The sequence below is a fragment of the Callithrix jacchus genome, chromosome 2 (assembly GCF_049354715.1).
Source record: "Callithrix jacchus isolate 240 chromosome 2, calJac240_pri, whole genome shotgun sequence".
Taxonomy (NCBI): Eukaryota; Metazoa; Chordata; class Mammalia; order Primates; family Cebidae; genus Callithrix; species Callithrix jacchus.
The window spans coordinates 119,944,268-119,968,703 of NC_133503.1; the positions used below are offsets into that span (position 1 = coordinate 119,944,268).

The 24,436-nt window shown below is 38.4% G+C and overlaps 1 protein-coding gene across 13 annotated transcripts in view; it reads right to left on the reverse strand.

Annotated features, from left to right (window-relative positions):
• The window catches only part of ADGRV1 (adhesion G protein-coupled receptor V1), a 602,786-nt gene that overhangs the window by 356,687 nt on the left and 221,663 nt on the right, over positions 1-24,436 (reverse strand). For 11 of the 13 annotated variants that reach the window (XR_013532585.1, XM_035291223.3, XM_035291222.3 and 8 more), the window contains 9 exons: positions 23,941-24,142; positions 23,216-23,435; positions 20,931-21,170; positions 19,399-19,548; positions 17,916-18,389; positions 12,554-12,697; positions 9,942-10,116; positions 7,657-7,792; positions 4,409-5,511 (listed from right to left, as the gene is read on the reverse strand). Coding sequence is in view for 10 of the 13 variants with exons in the window: in XM_035291223.3 (XP_035147114.2) it covers positions 4,409-5,511; positions 7,657-7,792; positions 9,942-10,116; positions 12,554-12,697; positions 17,916-18,389; positions 19,399-19,548; positions 20,931-21,170; positions 23,216-23,435; positions 23,941-24,142 (2,844 nt within the window). In the remaining 3 variants the exon portion in view is untranslated. The remainder of the gene's footprint in view (positions 1-4,408; positions 5,512-7,656; positions 7,793-9,941; positions 10,117-12,553; positions 12,698-17,915; positions 18,390-19,398; positions 19,549-20,930; positions 21,171-23,215; positions 23,436-23,940; positions 24,143-24,436) is intronic. The other 2 variants (XR_013532586.1, XR_013532587.1) reach the window with 2 other exon arrangements.

The window sequence follows — 24,436 nt, forward strand, 5'->3', positions numbered from 1 at the left end:
CTGTGTGGTAAAAGAACAAAATAAATAAAACATCAAATCCCACTCCCTCCTCTGACACACACATGTTTATTTTTCTATTAAGATCATACTTTACATTTGACAGTATTTGATGTTTCAGATGTTTATCTGTTTTAAGGCTGTATATCTTCCACAGAATGTAGGCTCTACTAGAGCAACAACTTTTATTCACTACTGTATCCTTAGCTCCAAGAACAGTACTGAGCATATGCTAAGTGTTGAGTAAATATTTGTTGAATAAATGAATACTGTTCAATGGATTTACCTTCACATAAGAGGGTTGTCTAAAAGATCCTCTATGCTACCCATGAAGTTATCTGCCCCAGAATGAAACAGAAATATTAAGGAACTCCTGAGCATCTCTGAGTATCAGAAACTTTGCTAAGCAACACTTGAGGTTACAGGTACCATTATAGTTAAAAAAAAAAAAACACTTTAAACTGGAACAAAACTATGGCTCATACTTTACTGAAATCATCACTTCAAATCCTGGGCAGTACCTAAGCCAGCTTCTCAGACTAGAGAAATACCAATGCCTAGTTCTGCTTTCTAGTCCTCCATAGACCAGTTTTGCAGTGATCCTAGAAGCAACGATCCTAAAGCAATCAGCCCAAAACCAAGTGTATTAATTTGTTTTTTACACTGCTATAAAGATACTACCTGAGACTAGGTAATTTATAAACAACTTCCAATCATGGTGGAAGGGGAAGCAAAGCATGTCACACATAGTGGCAGGAGAGAGAGAGAGCAAGAACAAGTGCCACTTTTAAACCATCAGATCTCATGAGAACTCACTCATTATCACAAGAACAGTAAGGGGGAAACTGCCCCCATGATCCAATCATCTCCCAACAGGTCCCACCCTCCACACACAGGGATTCTGGGGATTACAACTGGAGATGAGATTTGGGTGGGAACACAGAGCCAAACCATGTTGTCATGTGTACCCATTACCCTGAAACCTGATTTCTGGCATTCTAAGAAGACAGAACTTCTGAAGTTAGGGAGTAGTTGGGTCAAGGAAATAGAAAACCACTGAACTGTCCTGATAAGGAAGAACTAGTAGTCATCAGTCCCTGGACTATTTCCCTGGTCTTAAAGTAAATGTGGAGCCCCTTTATTAGGAACATGCAAGTGATGGGCTACTTTGTCCTACAGCCTTATGGGTGTTTTTGTCTCAGAATGCCAATCCTCATCCTCACCAAAAAATCATTACAATCACTTCGTAGCCTGGTCTCAGAATCTGGCATTGACTTTTTCTCTTGGGCAGCAACTGTTTCCTGTCACTTTAGTGAGGATTTAGGCTCTTCAAGTACATTACAAGCTGATCACAGCAGAACCTTCATTTCCTTTCCAAGGCAACAGCAACTAGCATGATTCTAATGACAATAACATTTCCCTTGTCAGGTTTACAGTAATAAATCTAATGTCGAATTTCTAGTAAGATGATTCTAGAGGACTTCCACCAAGATGGCTGAATAGGAACAGCTCCAGAGAGCAGTTCCCAGCGAGAGATGCAGAAGGTGAGTAATCTCCACATTTCCAAGTGAGGTACAAGTTTCGTTTCATTGGGACTGGTTGGACAGTGGGTGTAGCCCAAAGAGGGCGAACAGAGGCAGGGCAAGGCGCTGCCCCACCCAGGAAGTACAACTGCCTGGAGGATGGGGGACTTTACCCCCTCAGCACTCTGGTTCAGATACTGTGCTTCTCCCATGGCCATTGCAACCCACAGTCCAGGAGAACGCCCACCGGGCTGAAAAGTACTGCGAGTTACCAACAGATCTGAGCAACAGCTTCGGCTGGCCCAGCACGGCAAGTTGTTGGCAGGAAACTGGGTGGAAGTTTTCACCAGCGCCCGGAGCGCCTGTGGGACGATGGAACTACCTACCCCTCAGAAAGAGGGAGAGCTGAAAGCAGGGAGCTAGGTGATGTGGCTTGTCAGGTCCTACCCCCACAACGACCAGCAAACTGAAGCCCTCTCGCTTGAGAGTTTCACAGCCAGCACATCAGTTCGAGCTCCACCCGGGACAATTGAGCTTGGTGGGCAGAAGGGCATCCACCACTGCGAAGGCGGGTCTAATCTCATCTGTGTAAACAAAAGCGGGAGGAAGCCTACACAGCAGCCAGGCTGAGTCTGAGGCAGCCCAGCAGTGCCTCTGCAGGCAGACAAGGTACAGATTGCATCTTCAAGCAGCTCCCTGACCCCTGTATAACCAAAAAAAAAAAAAAAAAAAAAAAAAAATGCCTCATACAGCAGAGGGGCCTGACTGTTAGAAGGACAACTAAAAAACAAAAAGAAATACCTTGAACATCAACGGAAAGGACATCCACTCAGAGACCCCCATCTAAAATCACCAACTTCAAAGATCAAAGGTAGATAAATCCATAAAGATGGAAAGAAACCAGTGCAAAAAGGATGAAATCATCAAAGACCAGAACGCCTCTCCTCCTCCAAGATGATTCTAGAATTGTAATATGCCAATGATCAAAACCAAAACGAAATAAACTATCTTCCCTGACTTATTTAGAAAGTCTGTTCTAAAATCTAAATGTGAAAAGATTATAAAGATAGGGATGCGGCAAAATTAATTATCCAGTTAAGTGAGGAATATTATTAAGAAAAAAAAAAACAGGTAGGGAAAAGATGAGGGTAACATTTGCAGGTAAAGGAACTTAAGATATTATGACAATTTGAATGAATGTGCCTGGTGGTGAGGTCAGGCCAATTACATCATATGACGTTAGTGGTAGTGATGGTAGGGTGTCAATCATTTGCCACAGGTATGTGGTGAATGTGCCTTATATATGGAAGGTAAACATTACAGAATCGCACAGACCTCAGTTAAGTTACCATTTGCCTGGTGAGTTAAAACTAAGCTCAGAGCTGATGAAGGGATAGGCACTGGTAGGCTATATTGTCTGATAAAACAGAGAAGCACTTCCGTTCCAGTTGGTACCTAACTTCTGTCCTGAGCCCCCAAAGAGCCCTCTGCCACGTCTCTAACCAGGACTACAAGACCTCCCTGTGATCCGGTAATTAATAGTGTACCGCTCAGAACAGCAAAGAACTTCCAGAAGCGATTTTGATGGGCCTGGCCTGTGCCAAACGAATCGCTAAATATTTTTACTATCAGCCCTGGGCATATTCAAATAACTATAATAAAGTATCAGTGTCACAGAATGAGAGGGAGGATGCTGACTGCCAAACTAACTTTAATAGAAATATGTAGATGGTAGTAAGACAACATGAATCAAAATCAGTAAATAACTTGTAGAATAGAAGAAATTACAATATTAATACTCTTCATAAACTGTAGGAATAGGAATAAATCATACTAAGTTAATTGATGTAAATTTGCAGCCTAATATAAATAAGATAATGCTGACCATATGAAAGGAAATTAAACAATTGCAAAATTATTACTGAATTATAACTCAGTGGCTAAAATAAAATATGAACTCCAGGAAGCATCAAATCTCAAAAGTATGTTTTGAGATCTACTGCACAGAATGGCAAATATAGTTAATATAGAGTACTATACATTTCCAAGTTGTTAAGATAGTAAATTTCAAATAGTCTCACTACGAAAAAATGTTAAGTACTCGAGGTAATGGGCATATTAACTATCTTGATTAAACCATTCTACATTATGTTTATAAATCATAACATCATTTCTTGTACCCTTTAAATACATATAAGTTGTCACTTTATAATGAAACATAAAAATGAAAAAAGGAAAGTCATGAAATAGCCTGTCACTACTCTAATTCATATAAGGTACTGACATGCTGATGCATTTCACTTAAAGAAATACAGTATGATTTCAGAGGTAAACTGCAAATTGTCATACAAAGACTACATAAGATATATGAGAAACTCAAAAATTAATTAAAATGTTAAGCTATTGGAACATATATACACAATAGTATGATGGCTGTATTAACTACATTGGGTCAAAAGCTAAACAAAAGGCAATAGTTTAAATGTATTTGACAACAGACAAAAAGAATTTCCTGACAATGAGATTTTGGACTCTAGGATGGGTTATTGAAAGTGGCTGGTAAATTTAGAATGAAATTCCAAAACAGGACAGGCTATAATGTGTTTGGATAATTAAATTAAATGTTCCTTATATCGCAAAGTATAGATTTATAGATTGTATTACTGGCTCTGATCTCGGTGACATTTATAGTACATTAAATTACAGCGGCCTCAGAACAGCATCATGAGTTAATGTCATGGATCCAAGCTACGGAAAAACAACTCTTTAATGCATTTCTATGAATAACTAGTAATTCACCTTCTTTCCTTAAATTTAAGCTAGATTCATCTTCATACAAATTATGTACCACAAAAGTGATTTTTATCTCTATCATTTCAAAGATATACCTGTAATAATAACCATGGCAAAAGCTGCAAATCCAGTGTCATCCTTCCCCTCCACAATCTGTGCTCCCCCTTGAGGGTTTGTGAGAAACACGTAGAAGAATTCCTGCCCCTCAGGCTCATCATCATCCAAAATTTGAACTGATACTTTACGTTCTCTTTCTCCATCTAGAAATACAAGGGTAAGAGTTTGTTCTCCAAAGTCTTCTTCTTCAACTGCCCACGTTAGGTTGGAAATTCCATAGATACCATGAAAGGGCAATGCATTTGGTTCCTTCTGAGCACTTCTTTCACCAAAAGTTTTCACTGTTATGCTGACATTGCCAGTAAAGCCACCAGTTCTTCGGACAAGAATTTCTGCAGTGTTGAATGTGCCATTCTTCATCTCCTCTTCAACGTAAACAATGGATGGCCCAAGACTGAATGTTCCATGAATGGAAATATTAGCAGGTATAGTGGCCACATCAGGCTTTTCAGGCATGGCAGGTGTACCATGAAAGGTGACAAGTTTCTCAGGGATGGCAGATACATCAGTTGCCTCAGTAACAATGGCAACCACTTTGGTTGGCTGCAGAACGGTAGTCGTCTTGCTTGTACTGAGGTATGTGGTGGATTCAGTTTCTACAGGAATGAGAGCTGTGTCAACTACAGCCACAGATGTCATGGGGAAGGAAATATCCATTCCTGATAGGTCATCATTATCCAATACTGTGATCATTGCAACACTGAAATCTAGATTCAGACGTGGGCTCCAATTAACATCAAACTTTTGTAATCCCCTAATTTCTACTGAAGTAAGGTTAATGTAAAAAAATTCTTCTAGCTCAGGGAGCTGATCATTAATAATGGTTATTTCAAAATCAACCTCGGTTTGGAATTTTTGAAAAAACAGTTCCCCATTCTGAACAGGCTCAAAATCTTCCAGTGGCTTGGCACTCCCTGCAGTGGTCTGATAAGAAACTTTAATAAGATCGCTGTGGAACCCAAATAGTCTTTGCACATGTAATCTGATTATCTGTGTATCTTCTGACACTATGATATTTCTTGAGCTAGGGGAAAACTGGAAGACGCCCATTGGTTCAATTTCAGCAACGATAAAACCTGATCTGGGAAAAATTAAATCATGAAGAAATTGATTTAAAAAATAGGAATATCACTGTAGAGATTCATCATTCACATATTTAAGATGCTGCTCATGAGGGCAGCAACTTAACAATGACATGCCATTTCAAATTCCATCAAACTCTACTTACTTATTGATAAGTAAGGGCACAGGAAATGTAAGAACAGGAGCTGCAAAAGCAGGGACAGGATCTAACAAATCTGAGCTAAATGAAAAGCTCATAGGTCTCTTGGCTATTTCTCTATCATCCCAGAGCAGCTGTCTGAGGGATCTGAAAATCAGGCTCTCTCTTAAGATCAGTACAAGGGGACCAACACTACTACAGCTGGACCTCTGGAACCTTCTTATCTAGCAGATAGAAATCGTTACTGCTACCAGCAGCAAAGTCCTTGCTTCCTTTAGCTGCCAGTAATGGGACTATCCTCTCATGCAAATGTAGCTAAAACTTTATGTATGATTTAGGATAGACACCCATGATTGCATAATTTATCCTTAGTTTTTTCCTATAGATTCTTGTTGTGAGTTAATAACTATATCAGGGGTTATAACTGGCAGCCTCTTGGCCTAATTCTGTCTACAGATGTATTTTCTTTTGAAAACAGTTTTTTTTTGTTTCTAATATAAGTTTGAATGCCTTTTAGGGAGGATTCTTCAGGTCCCATCACTGTCTCTTGTCAAGCAGCTAACACTCATTACATAAAATTTTGGTTAATTGAGCTCTGACAGAGGCCATTCAGCTTGGGTTAGAATCATGGCCCCAACATGTATTAATTATGTGGTTCTGGGTTTACCGCATAGTCGTTCTATGACTTTTGTCATCTACAAAATGGGACAAACAACAGAATCTACTTTATAAGGTTGCTGGGGAGAGTAAAGAGAAAGAAAGATAATGTGTATGAGTGTATATGTTTGTGTGTGTGTATGGTTTATGCCTGGCCTAGGGTAAGCACTATAATAGTATTTGTTGTTGTTTTTGAGATGGAGTCTCACTCACTCTGTTGCCCAGGCTGGAGTGCTGTGGTGCAATCTTGACTCACTGCAACCTCTGCCTCCTGGGCTCAAGCTATTCTCCTGCCTCATCCTCCCAAGTAGCTGGGACTACAGGCATGTACTATCATACCTGCCTGATGTTCAGCATTTTAAGTAGAGATGGGGTTTCACCATATTGGCCAATCTGGTCTTGAACTCCTAACCTCAGGTGATCTGCCCACCTCAGCCTCCAAAGTGCTGGGATTATAGGCATGAGCCACCACTCCCGACCAAGCGCTATAATACTGTTAACTATTGTTGCTGTTAAAGCATTTGAATTTGCAACCCTAAAACATGTTCTCTGGATGAACATTTTTAAAACGGCATATGTATAATCTAAGGTCATATTTGATTTCCCCAACAGAGATCACCCAGACATAAACATGTATACAAACATTCTTGAACACACTCTAGTTTTCACACTCACAAATTTTCCTTATTTTACAAGTAAACTGAAGAACAGAAGGATCAAGCACCTTTCTCAAAGTCACACAGCGAGTAAGTGACAGAACCAGGACTAAATCCTTAAGTCTGAATAGCATGTCTGCCCTCTGCTGTTCTGTCTATCCCAGAAATAAGGCAAGTAAAGTGCTTTTGGCTGGTATGTATTTATCTGCAAATACACTATATTTGTAGAAACAGTCATTATAAAAAGTGAAATAAAATAAAATAAAATTAAATTAAATTAAATTAAATTAAAGTCAAAGGGCCGCTGGTCCAAGTAATATTATCACCCTACTGCAATGTCTTATTCTTACTCTTAATCACTTGGGGCAATCAGGTATTTTCAGCTGCTTCTCAGAAGACAGCTCCCTTTAACAAGAGGAGAACTGGCATCATGGCTGTCAGTGGAGATGTTACCACGGTCCCGTTCTCCAGATGGGGGCATGAGGAACTCTCTTCACTGCCAGCAGTGGGTGGGTGGTGGGGCTCCCGAGAGCCACCTCCCTCTCTGGCATGCAAGCCACATGATGATCTATACTAAGTGTGTTTGCGTTTGCTTCAAGGAGAGTAATCCTTGTGCCCTTCTCTGTTTTGATGGATGAATTCCAAATTATTCCTCAGAGAATTTCTTGGGTGAGAACGAGGTTGGTCTTACCGGAGCTGAGCTCCGCCAGGAGCACTGCTCCGCACCCCTGATAGGTGAAGAACAAAGGCTTCGGGCTGACCAGGGCTGGGAAATGTCCACAGGAAAACTCCTTTCCTTTGCTCACCATGGGAAAATGAAAGGCTCCCTGGAAGGAAACATGAAGAGGAAAGCAGGGTATTATTTCTTATCTTAAATTGGGATTTGACTCTTAAAACTGTAGTAACGTACTTTCTTTTCCCAAATTCGATTATAGTTCACAAAAGGTAAAACGTTTTTAAAAAGGGGCAGGGAGAAGAGGTAAACTTAGAGGAGACCACACAAATCTCGCTCTTGGTCCCTGTTTACTTTTCTCCTTTATCTCTTTTTCCTTCCTGGCTCAATGACAAAATCCAGTAGTGAAAAGGGACTGGTGTTGGGAAGCTTTAATACAGATTTAGTGTCAGGCTTTGGTTTAAATTCTGGCCCTGGAATATTTTTACAATACATATTGAAGTAGATAGGGGTGAGATATCATAATCTATGTATTTTACTTTAAATTGCCTCAGTAATATGTCACAAATATGGTAGACTGTAACAACTATTAAAGCCAGTCAAGGCCAGGTGCAGTGGCTCATGCCTGTAATCCCAGCACTTTGGGAGGCCGAGGCTGGTGGATCTCTTGACCTCAGGAGTTTGAGACCAGCCTGGTCAACATGGTGAAATCCCATCTCTACGAAAAATACAAAAGTCAGCCGGGCACAGTGGTGCGAGCCTGTAATCCCAGCTACTCAGGAGGCTGAGGCAGGAGAATACCTTGAGCCTGGAAGGTGGCGGTTGCAGTGAACTGAGGTGGCACGACTGCACTCCAGCCTGAGTGATATACAAGACTCTATCTTAAAAAAAAATTAAAAATTAAATAAATAAATAAATAAATAAATAAATAAATAAATAAATAACTCTAGTCAGTGAGTTTATGGGTGTTCACTGGACTTTTCATTGTGTTTGAAAATTTATTATAAAAGCTCAAAAAAACTAAACGAACCTGTTTGAAGATACAGATCTATTATTTGGGAACTCCTGTTATTTTAGTTGAATCAAGTTAACAAACTCACAAAGGCTTTTGAAGATTAATGTGATATGTAAGCACAAAGCAGCATACGCACTCATAATAAGCAATATTTCTACACATAAATCTTTTCATATGCAGTAAGTGGTTACTAATATAAAAAAAATTTTTTAAACACCCTAAATTATATGGAGCTATGCATTTCACCCAAAGTGACAGAGGGATAAGGAAGTAAAAGGTAAGAGTTTCTGCAGGGAAAAGGGGCTAGAAAATAAACAAGAAAAATAATTAAATATCTTTAACGTAGGGGACACGCCAAAAGGAAAGTAAGAGGAGTCAGTGTCTGAGACATCAGATCAGGGGCACTATCCAGTGGCTAAAGAAGCCCCAGAATCCAAGGCAGTTCTCCTACTATGGTGTCTCTCAATCATGCAACTGAGTTCTCTCTTTTTGTTTACTGGGATTCCCGTTAGGATGAAAGCTGGCATGACAATGTTGTCATTTTCACTGGCCTAGACCTGATTCCCCCATCTTCTATAGGACTTTAGCTTTAATTCCTTCTCCTCTCTCAGTGACACCAAGACCCTGGGAAAATGAAAATCATTCCATCCTCACTACGAGACTGAGGATCTCAGAACTCTGCAGGATTCATTAGATTTATTACTGAGCATAAACGGCATTTACCTGGTGACCAACAAGACCCTCTGAATCAAGGAGGGAGATCCTCAGATTCAGAGCACACTGGAAGGTTCTTTATAAACTCTCATTATCTGAATTTGCAATGAGCTTTCTATAACATCGTAGAGGTCAAACCATCTAACATTTGCATCTTACTAACCCTTTTAGAGTTAGACTCTAAAAAATAAAGCATCTAAAGCAACCTGCCAGAAACAATCAGGTGAACATGGAAATGCATACAAAATATGTACGCATTTTTATTTTTTTATTACTGTGTTTGCCCAATTAGATTGTTAGAACTACTTTCAACAAACTGCTACCGTATAGACAGAGTAGTCTGCTTAATGACCCCACTCTTTCGAGGTAAGGTATGAAATTGTTAATTTGACTGAAAAAAGCTTCTCTCCTTCTCTCACCAAAAGGCCTGCACTATTCTGATCACTTAAATATGGGAGCATCATATTAGAAAACTAAGTTTAGTAACCAGAATAAGGATGACCCAAGAAAATTAGTAGCCAATGATATCCCTCCAATATTCTACAGGACGTATCTTAGAAAAACTACAACTCACCCAGTGTTGGGGTCATGTTGCCAACAACAATGAATTCAGGAATTTCTAACCCAGGAGCATATCCAGTGGTCCAGGCAACTGAGAGAGCGCCATATGTGCCTCTCCTAGAAATCATAACGTGGCTTGTGCCGGCAGTGATGTCCGTGAGTTGAAAAGCAGTGGATTCAAATCCGACCTGAGGGAAAATCATACTTAGAGTATTTTACTTCTCTGAAAACTTTCCTGTTTTCTGAAGAATGGGTTAAATGTCAACTTTCCCTCTGTTTATAAGACAGTATATATATTTGTCTTATATTGAATTAAAGAGAAGTGCTTAAGAAATGACATCTCAGATTTAAAATTTATTTTACTTTTTAATTTAGGTTATAGCCTATACATACTCTTTCTTTTTTAATCAAAATGTTATCCTTTGAATAAACAACATCTAATCTTAAAAAAGGTAAGTATAATTATGGTTAAATGAAAGCAAAATATTTTAAATGGCATTTTAATATGACTTGTTCATGGGTCTTTCCAGAACTTCATTTGTAGAACTATAATTTGACTTCTAAGATAGAATAGTATATTTTTTCATTTGCAAAAGAAGCATCTTGAACTAGACCTTCTATTAGGGTTCTTATCAGCTCTTTGGCTTGACTTTATATCTCTCTTTGAAGATGAGAAAGCTTCAAAGTTTATTTTTTAATACCTGTCTTTATCACAAGCATCAAGATTTTGTTTTAAGTGTAACCTTACTAGGTATGTGATTTATAGATGAAACAAGTTCTGAGTAATGAATAAGAATAAAAGGAGATTCCTGGCTTCATATTTTGATTTGAACAATTCAGTTTACCTCTTTTGGTCTCAATAGCTATAAATTTGGGATACCATTTAATCAAGAGTTACATATTAAGACTGATTCTCCTCTTCTTAAATTGGAATAAAGAATGGTAGAAAAATGTGAGAGGGTTCCACAGGATAACTTCTGGAGCCACAGAGAAAAAAACAACTACTTTCATTTGACCAGGCTAGATTCTCTGTTACAGTGAGGCTTCTCTTCTTCTTCTTCTTTTTTTTTTTTCCTGAGACAGAATATTGCTCTGCACCCACGCTGGAATGCAGTGGCATGATCTTGGTTCACTGCAACCTCTGCCTCCTGGGTTCAAGTGATTCTCAAGTCTCAGCTTCCCCAATAGTTGGGACTTTAGGCATGTGCCACCACACGCAGCTCATTTTTGTATTTTTAGTAGACATGGGGTTTCACCATGTTGGTCAGGCTAGTCTTGAACTCCTGACCTCAGGGGATTCACCTACCTTGGCCTCCCAAACTGCTGGGATTACAGGCATAAGCCACCACGCCCAGCCCAGTGAAGCTTCTGCTTAGTAACTGCCAAAAGCTTTGAGTGCAATTATTCTTGCTACATGGCTAGAGGGCTATTTTAAATGCCTTAGCCACCTCTCTCTCTCTCTCTCTCTCTCTCTCTCTCTCTCTCTCACACACACACACACACACACACACACACACACACACACCCCAAACACTGATACGAGTATAAAGGATACACCAAAGACATGAATATGCCATGATGGATTCTAACCTTGCCCTTTGGGGTGATACAGTATTGTGACAATATGCATGGATAAAGAGCAGTAAGGAGTAGGAAATGTTTCACTACTCCAAATGAATGGTTTTGCTGAATCTTTTTTTTTAGTGATCCATGAACAAAATGAAGACAACAAAATTCAAAGCATTAATTCTATTTCCTCATTCCCTCTTAAAGAGGAAGAGGCAAAGCAAAAACCAACTCTTCCTCTCAGTTATATTAAGTGCCAGCATATACCATTTTAGGAGAAAAAGCACATTCTTTCTTCTTGGAGATGCCCAGGAGGGAGTAGCTGAAGAGTATCCCCTAGTGGCCAGAGACTATATCTGCCCATATTCCTGCCCATTCATCTGTACAGATAATATGTCAGCATCTTGAGCTGGGCTTTCCTGAGTTACTTCAGCTCCCACCTGAGGGAGTAGGACAAAGTTATAATTCACAATGGCTTCAAAAATACACACATTACCATAGCCACAGACAACAGCTTTGTCTTTTTCTTATATTGACAGAATCAGCCTGAAAGGAAAGGAAAGCCCTCAATTTGTTCTTTGTTCTCAAGCACATTTATGAAGGGACTGGGATATATCTACAACGACCTCAAACAGAGGATGCAAATAGTTGCAACCATATCACAGGATCTGACCACCAGCATCTATCTACATCAGCACAAACTTGCCCCAATAAACCAAAGTCTGAATATTAAAGACAAACATCCACAATGTTAGTAAATGAAAAAGTCTGAAATATTAATTAGTGCTTCATTATAATTTTAATTATTTAACATAAAATACCTCAATATTAGATACATAATATCAAGAGGAGATCTGAACATAATTCTTGTTTCCTACTGAATGTTGAAAATATACTAATTATTGTTATATAATATATCCGTTACATCTACTTTGATATTCAGAGTTATTTACATTTAAGAAAATAGTTAACTCATGAGAAATCCTAGCTGTCACCGTCCTGCCTGTAAAAGCTGACCTCTAGTGGTCTGCTGAGAGAATCACACCCCGGGCTAATTACCTGAGAATTGGCAGCTTTCTCAGAGACGGGAAGTACAGCAGATTTTGCTTCCTGAAGAATTGTTGGCATTCCATAGAAACGTCCACCGACAAGCATCACAGTCACCAATTGCAAAGTGAAATTAGAGCCCAGTGATAGGAAGACCTATAAACAAACAGTATCAGTGATTTAGAAATCAGTGATTTATCAGAGAAAAATGCTGATATTTGACCTGAGCCGTTAGCATACTGCCTGCAGTTCCTTTTGTATCAGATAGTTTCATCAATGTATGCCCTTTCCCGTAACACAAAACAAACCACCAGTATGTAGGGTGGGAGATAAGGAGTGGAAATTGTAGAGTATAAGAAAACTACAAATTGGGCTGGATGTGGTGGCTCAGGCCTGTAAGGCGGATCACGAGGTCAAGAGATCGAGACCATCCTGGCCAACATGGTGAAACTCAATCTCTACTAAAAATACAAACATTAGCTGGGTGTGGTGGCACGTGCCTGTAGTCCCAGCTACTCGGGAGGCTGAGGCAGGAGAATCGCTTGAACCCATAAGGCAGAGGTTGCAGTGAGCCGAAATAGCACCACTGCACTACAGCCTGGTGACAGAGTGAGACTCCGTCTCAAAAACAAACAAACAAACAAACACAAATTAGCCAGGCGCAGACTCACACCTGTAATCCCAGCACTTTGGGAGGCCAAAGCAGGTGGATCGCTTGAGGTCAGGAGTTCAAGAGCAGCCTGGCCAACATAGTGAAACCTTGTCTCTACTAAAAATAAAAAAAATAATTGAGCATGGTGGTGCACGCCTGTGGTCCCAGTTACTCAGGAGGCTGAGGCAGGAGAATCACTTGAACCCAGGAGGCAGAGGTTGCAGTGAACTGAGATTATGCCACTGCACTCCAGCCTCAGTGACCATGGGAGACTCCATCTCTAAAAAATAAAATGAAAAAAGCTACAAATTTTCAAATTTTTAATGTTCCCAAAGGCCTCACCAATGACAGTGCTCACAGAAGCAGTGTTCATGATGAAATCATGTGTCAAGAAAACGGAAGTGGCACTCTGTGAAAATGTCAGCTCCTATAAACTTGGCAAAACTTGCTTTCTTCCTCCTCATTGAATAATTACTAATAACTCATCATATTTACTCAAAATGAATAATGATATCAGTGTACTGATTTCAGTATATTGGATAAATAAAAGTTAATAATGCTATGTATTACATATTTTCAAAATTTTAGAATCCAACAAAATAGAGGGAATCTGGAATTTATGTATTGATGTTATGCTGAAAGTTATTTTTGAAACTTATAGCACATTTTCCCATAGAAACATTGATCTTGGTAATAACCCCCAAGTTATCTCACAACCTGGAATAGTCTCAAAAACTGCATATCTTTACTAAATGTAAAAATCAACCATTTCTGTAAAGTCTCTTCTTTTAAATGTAATGAACTTAGAAAACACATCCTCAAATTTGCAAAATATATACCATGGCGGTTTCAAATATTGGGCAACATGAGGGTAACAGATGTTTCATTCGTTAAAAATGACATTCACTGAACATGAATCATAGATCAAGTGCTAAAAAGGACAAATAAATCACAGAAAAATTTCAATCATGTACTTCCCACCTCTACTGTAAGAGTGTACCCCTCCCCGATGAAGGCCACTGGCTAGGCAGCTAATGATTTTTCTTTCTCTTTATCTTCCTAAGAGTGAAGAGCCAGGTGTCAGCTTAAAGCACCAGGTCACTTGTGCCTTCCCACCTAGCTCCTCTGCTCATGGGCCCATCGGGTACACACAGACTTATAGGATGTGGCAGATCCCCAGGGAGCAGCAAAAATTAAATGCTAAATGGAACTTGATTTAAGAGATTTGAGGAAAAGCTGGTTTTCCTACAGAAGAAAAGAGGCAAGATTGATTTGAAATGAATTTGAAAGTTTTTAGAAGTTGATTGCATTCTCAATATGCTCTTCCATTTCCTTAATCCAAGATTGTCCCACCAATACCATTCTCTATATTGCCAATCATTCTTGATGGCATTGGGCACAAACAGAAATGATGTATGGTACCATAACATCCTGTGTACTTGCCAACACTGTTTATACAAATGCTTTTATAATCGGCCAAAGGCCATGATGTATCTAACCCCGTGTTGTGGCTTCTAACCTTCAAGTGGGTATTTGAACAGGGTAGGTTTCCATTAGGCTCTAAGAACAAAAGACTCCTGACGTAGGTTTAACACCAGACCTTGGAGTGTCAACTGTTAGCACCTGGTAAGTTATTATATCTGGTTAACAACCGGCTTTTTTATGAGGCACAAACTGACAATAAGAATCACTGACATGCTAAAGAAACAAGTCTAGGTTTAAAATACTTTTTTCAGAGTGGAAGACCAATTTTATATTTGTGGCTGGGTCATTTATTGAGCACTTATTGTATGCCAATCATTGTGAGATGCTCAGCAGCGGAGAACAATTCCTGTTGCCTTGTTGCTCCCTGTCTGGTGTAGGAGAGCGTGCGTGAACGTCCTTCTCTGTGGCCTACCTGTCCAAAGTCTTCACTTTTATCCAGGAGTGTAGAACAGGGAGAAAAGGATGTAAACTGCCATAACTAATATTCCAGTCTTTAAAGAGCAGTGGGTTATATACCAGGTGAGAGAGAAGAAAGGGACCATTGAAACAAATCTTGTCCTTGGTTTAAGTGCACGTCACACCTTTCTCCAAACAGTTCCCTGGAAGACTAACTCACCAATACTTAAAATCTATGTGCCGTCTTACACCACAATCCTGGAATGTGCAAGAGAAAAGCTATCTAACTTGAAATAGGTTACAGAGAGATGTTAAAGTGAGTGAAAGAGGTTTTCATGCATGCATAAACTAGTAAACTTTCATTATTCTTTATGAAAATAGAAATCATAAAAATAATTAAAATGGCTTTATAAGTTTCTTAATAGTTTCAAAGACAATATTAAGAAACTCATAAATGATGCTTCATTTATTGTATTAGAAAAGCTATTTTTATAAACTGCAATGCTAAGCTTTCAAATGAAATGAAAATCGGACTACCACATTCTTCAAAATGTTCCAGGTACCGTGAAAATCTAACAAGTAGGCAGATCAAGGGTGTTAGTCTGTGTAATATACATCACTTTATTTTGGTTTTCTTATACCTGAGGGTAATTTTGTACTGTACACATTGCTTAGTAAAATAACAGAATATCTCATCTTCTCTTTGGCCTGCCTTACCGTCAAATACAAACTTAACTATAAAATGATACCACTCTACTCGTAGAAAAGTTAAAGGACCTTTTGTTCTTTAGCAGTGTTCATTCGCAGCTTATAACTTGAATATGTTCAGAATGTAACGCTATGAATAGATGAGAAAATGTTTCAAGTTACACAATTTAGGCATACTGTATTTTAAATTTTTTTTCTAATTTGTAAGTAAGACTTGATACAACGTTATCCTGGTTAACTTAATCCACCTCTCTTCTTCCATTTTTGTACTCTTTAGCCTTGAGAGCTGTTGGATAGAGGAAATGGAGGTTAGAAATTGATAAAGCAAGGTCATGCTATTGAGTCAGTTTCCCAACGAACTACAGCAGGTCTTCAAATAACACAGCTTCATTCAATGCTGTTTCATATAATGTTGAGAAAAAATCAGTTCCCAGCCAGGCCACTGTCTGTACAGAGTGTGCCCATTCTCCCCATGTCTGCAAGGGTTTCTCTGGGTGTTCCGGTTTTCTCCCACATTCCAAAGATGTGCCCGTGAGGTTGAATCAGCGTGTGTCAATGATTCCAGTCTGAGTGAGTGTGGGTGTGAGTGTGACCGTGCCCTGCAATGAGATGGAGTCCTGTCCAGGGTTGGTTTCTGCCTTGAGCCCTGAGCTACCATGATACGTTCTGGCAACCCATGACCTTGAACTGGAATAATAGGGTAAATCATTATTTTCTTTTTATGACTCTTTCTCAAAGGCAGATATAGCTCACAATTATTTCAATGTTTAGTTTTGAAGTAATTGGTCTTTATTTAGAAGTTTGGTGCTGTTTTTCTGACCAGAAATATGCTGGAGGAACTTAGCTATTGTTTATATTAATTAGCTTATGGTAAAATGGGTTACATTTCACTTAAAGCTGCAATTTCCAAGAACCTGTGGACAACATTAAGTGAGGACTCACTGTATAGGAATGCAGAAATAACTATGAAATCCACGTCTCACTAAGAAGCCCCATTTTTTTTTTCTTCATTAAGCAATAACAAAAGGCTCAAGTACACAACACATCAAAAGGCTGTACTGTGAGTATGTATTAGTGTAATAGCTTGTTGCTTATTCCGAATGATAGCCCATTTTCTACAGACCACAAGTTTATATGAAACCAGGCTGACACTGGCTGAACACCACACCTCCACGAAAGCAGCAACCAAATGCTCAAGCCTTCATGGAATTGATTTGGGTGTTCCCAAAGGCTTCAGAATTCCCCTCTGCACCATTCCTCAACAGAATATATTCTTTGTCATTCCCTCCTAGCTTCACAATTCACCCTGCAAGTTTTTCTCAAGATGATTCCAATCTGACTACTTCTTGGGAGGTCTTCCTTACTCATGAGATAATTAATCCCAATGCCATAATGCATCCAGTGGCAATGAATGCCATAATGCATGCACAGAGGATGATATGACATGCACCATCCTTGGAAGGATTTTAAAAAACAGTCACTCAATCACTTTCTGTGGTTCAGATTGAGAAAGACTACTGGTCTGTCTGCTTGACCCATAGGAAATCCAAGCATTCTGCTCACTCACCCCAGATGCTGGCAGAGCAGCCTGCTATGATTTCTCCTCATTACCATTAGAGAATATCATGGCCAATATCCTATGTTCCAACTTTCAAAGAGAGAAGTAGGTGCCAGTCTCTGTATTCACAAATCCTCTTCATGTAAATTTTGTTGTACTACTCTTTGCAAGAAGCACAAAGAAGCTTACAAATTTCTCCCCTTCAACAAGTATCAGTGTATGTGCATGTGTGTGAGTGTGTGCATGTGTGTGTGCACGTGTGTGTGTGTACACATGGGCGTGGGTCTGCAGGTGTATATGCACAGCACTGGAAACACTTCCTAGAACTTTGTAAGTATTAAATAAGTGTCTGTTACTCTCTACACAAAAATCTATTATCTCTGGTCCAAATAGTAATATACTTATTATAATCTGCAAATGTGTTATCCAGTAGTTACTATACGTTTTTCAAGGGCATTTTTTTGTGATTCCATTTAAATACCTGAATAAGATTTCAAACTGATCATGAGGTAAGCATGGGCACTCCTGAAGGTGTTTTATTAGAATGAACAGAAAACTGAAGAAATGGCACAAACCTGATTCTTTATTGGCACCATGTCCACTTTGTATGTGGCACCATCTTTGACCACCAGCTGCCTCTCTGCACTTTCGGTAACAACTGGCTGTTCTTTATGATCAGATGATATTCGAAGCCCAATAGCCACATCTCCAAATGTTCCGGCAAGCCGGGTTATGTTAATTTGGATGGATCTAATAAGGTTCTGCCCAATAAGTATTGACTGGCGATCTGAATACAGGGCAAAAACTCCATGTGGGTCATCATTTGCATAAACAGAGAACCATGTGATATATTTTTCCGGATCCAGTTCTGCTCCTCCCTCTGCAGAAACAAGCTGGATCACATAATCTTCCTCTATTTCGGGAACATCATCTGGTAGCAAATGAACATCAAAGCTAGCTTCACTCTCTCCATCAGCAATGGTAAAAAATCCACTGGTGAAAAGAAAGTCTTCAGTAATGTCAAACTCACTACTTAATTCCCAGTAAACCTAAAATAAAAGAAAAAAAAGATATATAATTTATTATATTGCACCAAAATCCTTTAAATTATGTTTTCCTCTATAATAACAAAAAATAATTTTAATTGTGCATCACTATATTCAAAGCCAAACTCTCTATGTTAGTTTTGGAAGTATATTAACTCTTTCAGGGGGTTGAATGCTATCTTCAGGACAAGATTACAAAATCTCATTATTCTACCTGCTTCTAAAATAATAGCACAATTTGAAGAGACACAGAGAAGCAAGTTACCTTAAAAATTATAGTTCCACAAATAACTTTAGTAGTGAACTATACACAATATTTGAAGGTTAAAAAGTAGATAATTATTCAAATCAGATTTTTGTTTGTTTTTAATAAAAAGGGAGTATCTATGAGATATCAAAAAATCCATCATTATTTTCCCTGAATTGCTGGCCTCCAAACTATATAGTTTCAACTGAAGAAGTACCAGTTAATATCCAAAACAGAAAGAGAGGTCACTGCATAGAGAAATTTCACAAAATATGTTTTTCTAGCAAACAAATTACCTTGATCCATTAATCAAATATCACAAAAACTTACAAGGACATCCCCAAACATTCTATATAAATATACATGCAAATGCCACCTCTCAAAAAAATAGTTGCTAAATGGAAAAATTATAATGGGAATTATAAGGCCCTGGAGAATTTACAAAAATCATTGAGAGGCTTAAGTAGGAAAGGTTTCACATTATAGCAAACAATAAAATATAAAATCATTTGGTTCTTTATAATCAAGTTTGAAGAAAATCTTTCTCAACTAACTATAACCAAATTTAATTTAGAGAGATAGCTGAAGGTTGATGCTGATGAGAAAGCCCAAAGATGTTAACATAAAGCCTCTGTTTCTCTGGAAACTCATGTAATTTTAGTTTATCAAAAATTTTAATTAACTAGAACATGCAGCTTCTCTGTCCCTCTTAACCTCATTTGTTAGGCAAACTGGTACTCTGAAAAATCAAATGAAAAATAATACCGTAATCTCTCCAAAGGTACCCTTGACTCTTCTGACAAAGAAGGTAATAAGCAGGGGCCCTTCCAGAGCCAGAGGCTCTGAATAAGTCTTCTTAGACAAAGTCTCAGGAGCAAACTGAACAACTCCATTTGGATCACCAAACTTTTGTATCTAAAAAATATAAACAGAGAAAAGAGGAAATAATATACAAAACAATAGGGATAAATTATAGCATAGAAGCTGAGGAAATGAAATAAGTGTAACAGTGACACTTGAATATAATCTACCTAGCTACCTGATTTTTGAAAACTTCTTTATCACATTGACTATTACCTAAAACAAATAGGCTCTTATTCCCCAAAGATGATGGAAATAAGAATCTAGAAAATTCCCATTTGTAGAATCTCAAGAGAATAGTAATTTGATGCCTGAATTTTGCTTTATTCATCACATATTTACATTTAATTAGTTAATTTTAGCTAAATTTTTCCTACGAGCCATGATATACATGGAGTGAAGCAAACAGTCCCTGTGAGAACTAATTTGTGCATTGACTTGGCAAGACTACGGTGCCCAATTGTTTGGTCAAACACTAGTTGAGATGTCACCATGAAGGTATCTGGAGATATGATGAACACTTATCATATCCTTTGTGGACAGACAACTGACTCTCCATAAAGATTAGCCTCAAGAATGCGAATGGGCCTCATCTAAACAACTGGAAGTCCTTAGGAGCAAAAACAGAGGTTTCCTGGAGAAAAAGCAATTCCGCCTCAAGACTGAAACTAGGAATCCTGCTTGAGTTTTCAGCTTACTGTACTGCTCCACAAAATTCAAAATCAAGACTGCAACTTCAACTCTTTCCTGAGTTTCCTGCCGGCCAGCCTATTTCACAGACTTTGGACTTGCCAGCCCTCACAATCATGTGAACCTAATTCCTTCATCTCTCTCTGTCTCCCACCACCCCCGTTCTCTGTGTGTGTGAATGTGTGTGTGTGCACGCACATGCACATGTGCTTGTCCTATTGCTTTGGTTTCTCTGAAAAACCCTTGACTGATATAAATCCCAAACAAGAGTATTTTACAAACTTTAAGTGTGTCATACCTCTGCACTTTTTTCAGTAGTCTTGGTCCCAGCACTTTTTGCCTTGTGTTAACTGAATAAGTACTATTTTTCCTTCAACCAATCTGGAATAAACTAGTTAATAATTTTTACATACTCTGAAGAGAAAGATATCTCTGAAGAGAAAGGTATTACAGAAATACCTCTGCTGTAAAACTGCCAAATATTCCAGAAACACCAAATTTTCTCCAAGGTTGTAAGATAAGTATTTCTCACCATATTAAAATGTTGTTTAAAAAAATTACCAATAATCAGGCTATGTAATGAGCTGACATGAAAGCCAAAAAGTTTGACCCTTCAGAATTATGATTTTATTTGATGTTATCATTTCTGATTAATCACAAGCATGTAAAGCTTCAACAAATGTAAATGTATTTTCTGATAACTCCATTAAATCCACATTTTGTGAGAAAAATAAAGTCATACTTACTGTTAATGTAACATCTTTAGCTCTGGAGTCTAATTTAGCTTCTCCTTTCACAAGTTCAAGTTTAATAATAAATGTCTCTTCAACTTCAATTTCTTCATGAGGATAGATTGTCAGAATTATGGTTCTCACTCCACCTTCTCCTTCTCCAAAATAGAAGAACCCACGCACTGGGTCTGCAATGTCTCTGTTCTGTGGCACTAAGGTTTCTTGAGAGTTGGGTCCTACTATCTCCCAGTTCACCTGCAGGATGTTTTTGTTTTGTGTTTTTATTTAATAGAGATCAATTTTAAGCAAAGAATTACTTCGGGGTATGTAGTGTTAAGAAAATGTATACACATATAGGATAATTATTCTAGGATATTTCCATCAAATCCCTGTTTCATAAACTGTTTTATGTTCTTAAAAATAATGACATTTGCAAATATAAACTACATACCTATAGTATTCATGAATAAAATTGTCTAATAGGAGAAATAAAATGTTAATAACTAGTAATTTGTCATCACATAGGATAAAACATAAAAATCTATATTAAAATACATATTAGAGAAATACAAACATTTAAAATATGTATAAGTACAATACTGTCTTGCTGTGTGCACAGGCTGTGCCAATCAATACCTATATAAATGAGACAACTAAACCATGCTGAAACTCTGCTGCAGACCATGCAAAAACTCTAAATATACTTAAATCCCTAATGTAAAGTGAACAGAAATCTTCATAAATTGTTACAAGACACAAAGTTTTATACATTTCTATGATTTTAAAATGGTATGCCTCTCATATAATCTACAAAGAAAGAACACTGGGCCCTTGTTTTTGCTTCTTACTTGATCTTTCATCCGCAGCACACCAGCTGACCATTTCCTTCTTGAAACATCATGTGTTGTCTTCTTGGCTTACATAATATTATGTGCTACATGCCTCCCTAGCTTTCCTCTTCCTTTACTTCTCAAGCTTCTCTGCTGACTCTCCTTCCTCTAATCTCTAAATGCTGGAAGCTCAGGACTCAGCCCATATCCTTCCCATCTACAGCTATACCCCTTACATGGTTCAAATGCCTCTTCATGTGTCAACACCTTCCAAACCTGTATCTGTAGCCCTGACCACTCCACAACACACACTCACACTAGGCCCTGCCTAGTGGGCCCTCCTCCCCTGGGATGTCCAGTAGTATCTCAGAAGAACATGGCCAAAACAGAGCTTTTAATTTCTCCTCGAGCTTCTGCATCTCAGTAAACAAGCCTACAGTGTATCCAGCTGCTCAAACTTAAATGCAAGGAGTTATCCTTAATTATTGTGTTTCCCTCAGCCTCTACTTCCAGCCCAATGAATTTTTCTTCCAAATCTCAATGTATATCCACTTCTTGCCATCTTTATTTCCACCACCTTGTCTGAGCCCCCATCAGCTTTGACTTGGACAGTAGAGGAAAATAAATAGCCTCCTAGCCAAACTTTCTGCTCCTATGCTGCTCCACCAGCTTCCTGAATCCATTTTCCTCACGGTAGACTTAAATGAGCTGCTTTAAATGACAATCCAGTGACACTGTTCTCTGGCTTACAATTTTCTAATGGCATCTTATTTGCACTTAGAATGAAATATTTAACCTGGCTTAGGAGGTTCTGTGGGATCCAGCATCTGCTGGGCCCTCTGATCTATTCTCTGCTGTTATCCCTTTACCTCCATGCCTCCAACATACCAGCTTATAACCCTGCAGAAGCTATCATTCATTCTGCCCAATGCTCGCCCTTCTAACCTCTTTCAACCCAACTTTCAGCTGAAATATCACACCCTCACCATCCATCCGGCTTAGCACTCACAATTGTGCTTCCCAATTTTACAAGCAGAACCCTTACTGTTATCAGATCATTTTCTTTTTACTTGTTTATTGCTCAATTCTGCTTACTAAAATGAAAACCCAGTAAGAATGGAGATGAGGTCTGTCTAGTGCCCCAGTATATTCTCAGTATCTAGAACAGGGTATGACACACAGAAAGCACTCAACCAACAGTCGTTGACTTAACGAATTTTATTAGAATCCTTCACTTCATTTCTAACAAGACCTCAAGAGTTCCCTGAGGACAGATGTATGCCTCATACATTTTTGTGTACTTCATCTGGCTCAAAAGCTGCTTTACACATACAAGGTAATTAATACATGTTTATTGATTGTGACTATATGTATATATACACACATACACATACTTGGGGAATGAGAAAACCAACACCATACTCCGTCTATCAAAAATTATATTTAAAATCATGGAAGAAATAAATCTACCTGAATCTCTCCCAAGAATCCTCCAGTTCGCTCCAGCACCAATGATAAAATCATTGTGGAATTGGGGTTAGGAACAGAAATTTTGCTTTGATTGAGAAACCTTATAACGCCAAAGGGAGAGTCACTCTTGGCTATTGTGATTCTGCTCACTAGGTGGCGCCCAAGGACCGCTCCTCCAGTAGCTCCAGTGAGTAGAATTTCAATGGGCTCTTCAAATTCACTGCATGGCAAGAAGGAGCAATTCTGAGAGTCTAAACATATTAAAGTACTTGTAAGATCCCAATAACCAGTCATTTTCCAAATTGGTCATACATATTCAAGGCACAGTAGTCACACATCAAGTGGTAAGAAGTGGGTGCTTAGTTAAAAGCACCAATGATTAACATCAATATTATATGACCTATAATATTGTAAGACTTTCCTGCCCTCTTTTTAATTGCTTAATGCATATAGAAAGTGAACTAAAGAATGTCTCCACATTTTGATTAGATTTTTAAGTCTAAAGAAACAGAAAATATTATTTACTTTGAAATGAAGTGACATATGCAACCACATGGTCTCTTAGCTCCTCTTTCCCTAACCCCAGCACCCCAAAAGTATTCCACCTGTTGTTGCCCAATGGACACATATTATCTAAAGTTCTATTGTCAGTGCAGAACATACGTAAGAGTTAGAATACAATAGCTATGTCTTACATATGCCCACATTATTTCCTATATACCAACCTTTCACTGTCATCAATGATGGAGATATTTATAAAACTTAAATTTTGCCCATGCTGAAAGGTGACTGAACTGCCATGCAAAATGTAATCAACACCTCCAGGACTGGCAGAGGAGCTCTGAGAGCTGAAATCAGCTGTAACATAGCCGTAAGTTCCATGGAGCCTCACCACTGGAATCATGACCAGCCCAATATCTTCCTCCACTGTAATGGGAACTTGGAATTAACTGGTAAGCCAGACAGAGCAACAAACTAATAAGATTCAGCTAAATTAAACCTGGTAATTAAATATAATGGCACAAAGTAAGCACTCTATGTTTTCATAGTTCTTTTATCATTTAAAAAACAGTGAAAAGCTCATGACTTTTTTTTAAGGAGGAACATAGTTTATCAGATATTGAAAGTTACAGTGAACAGTACAGTTAGCATTTAAATAATCTATTTAACCAGTAGGATTGGCATTCTTCCTCTGTGCACTACATACACACAAATGATCCT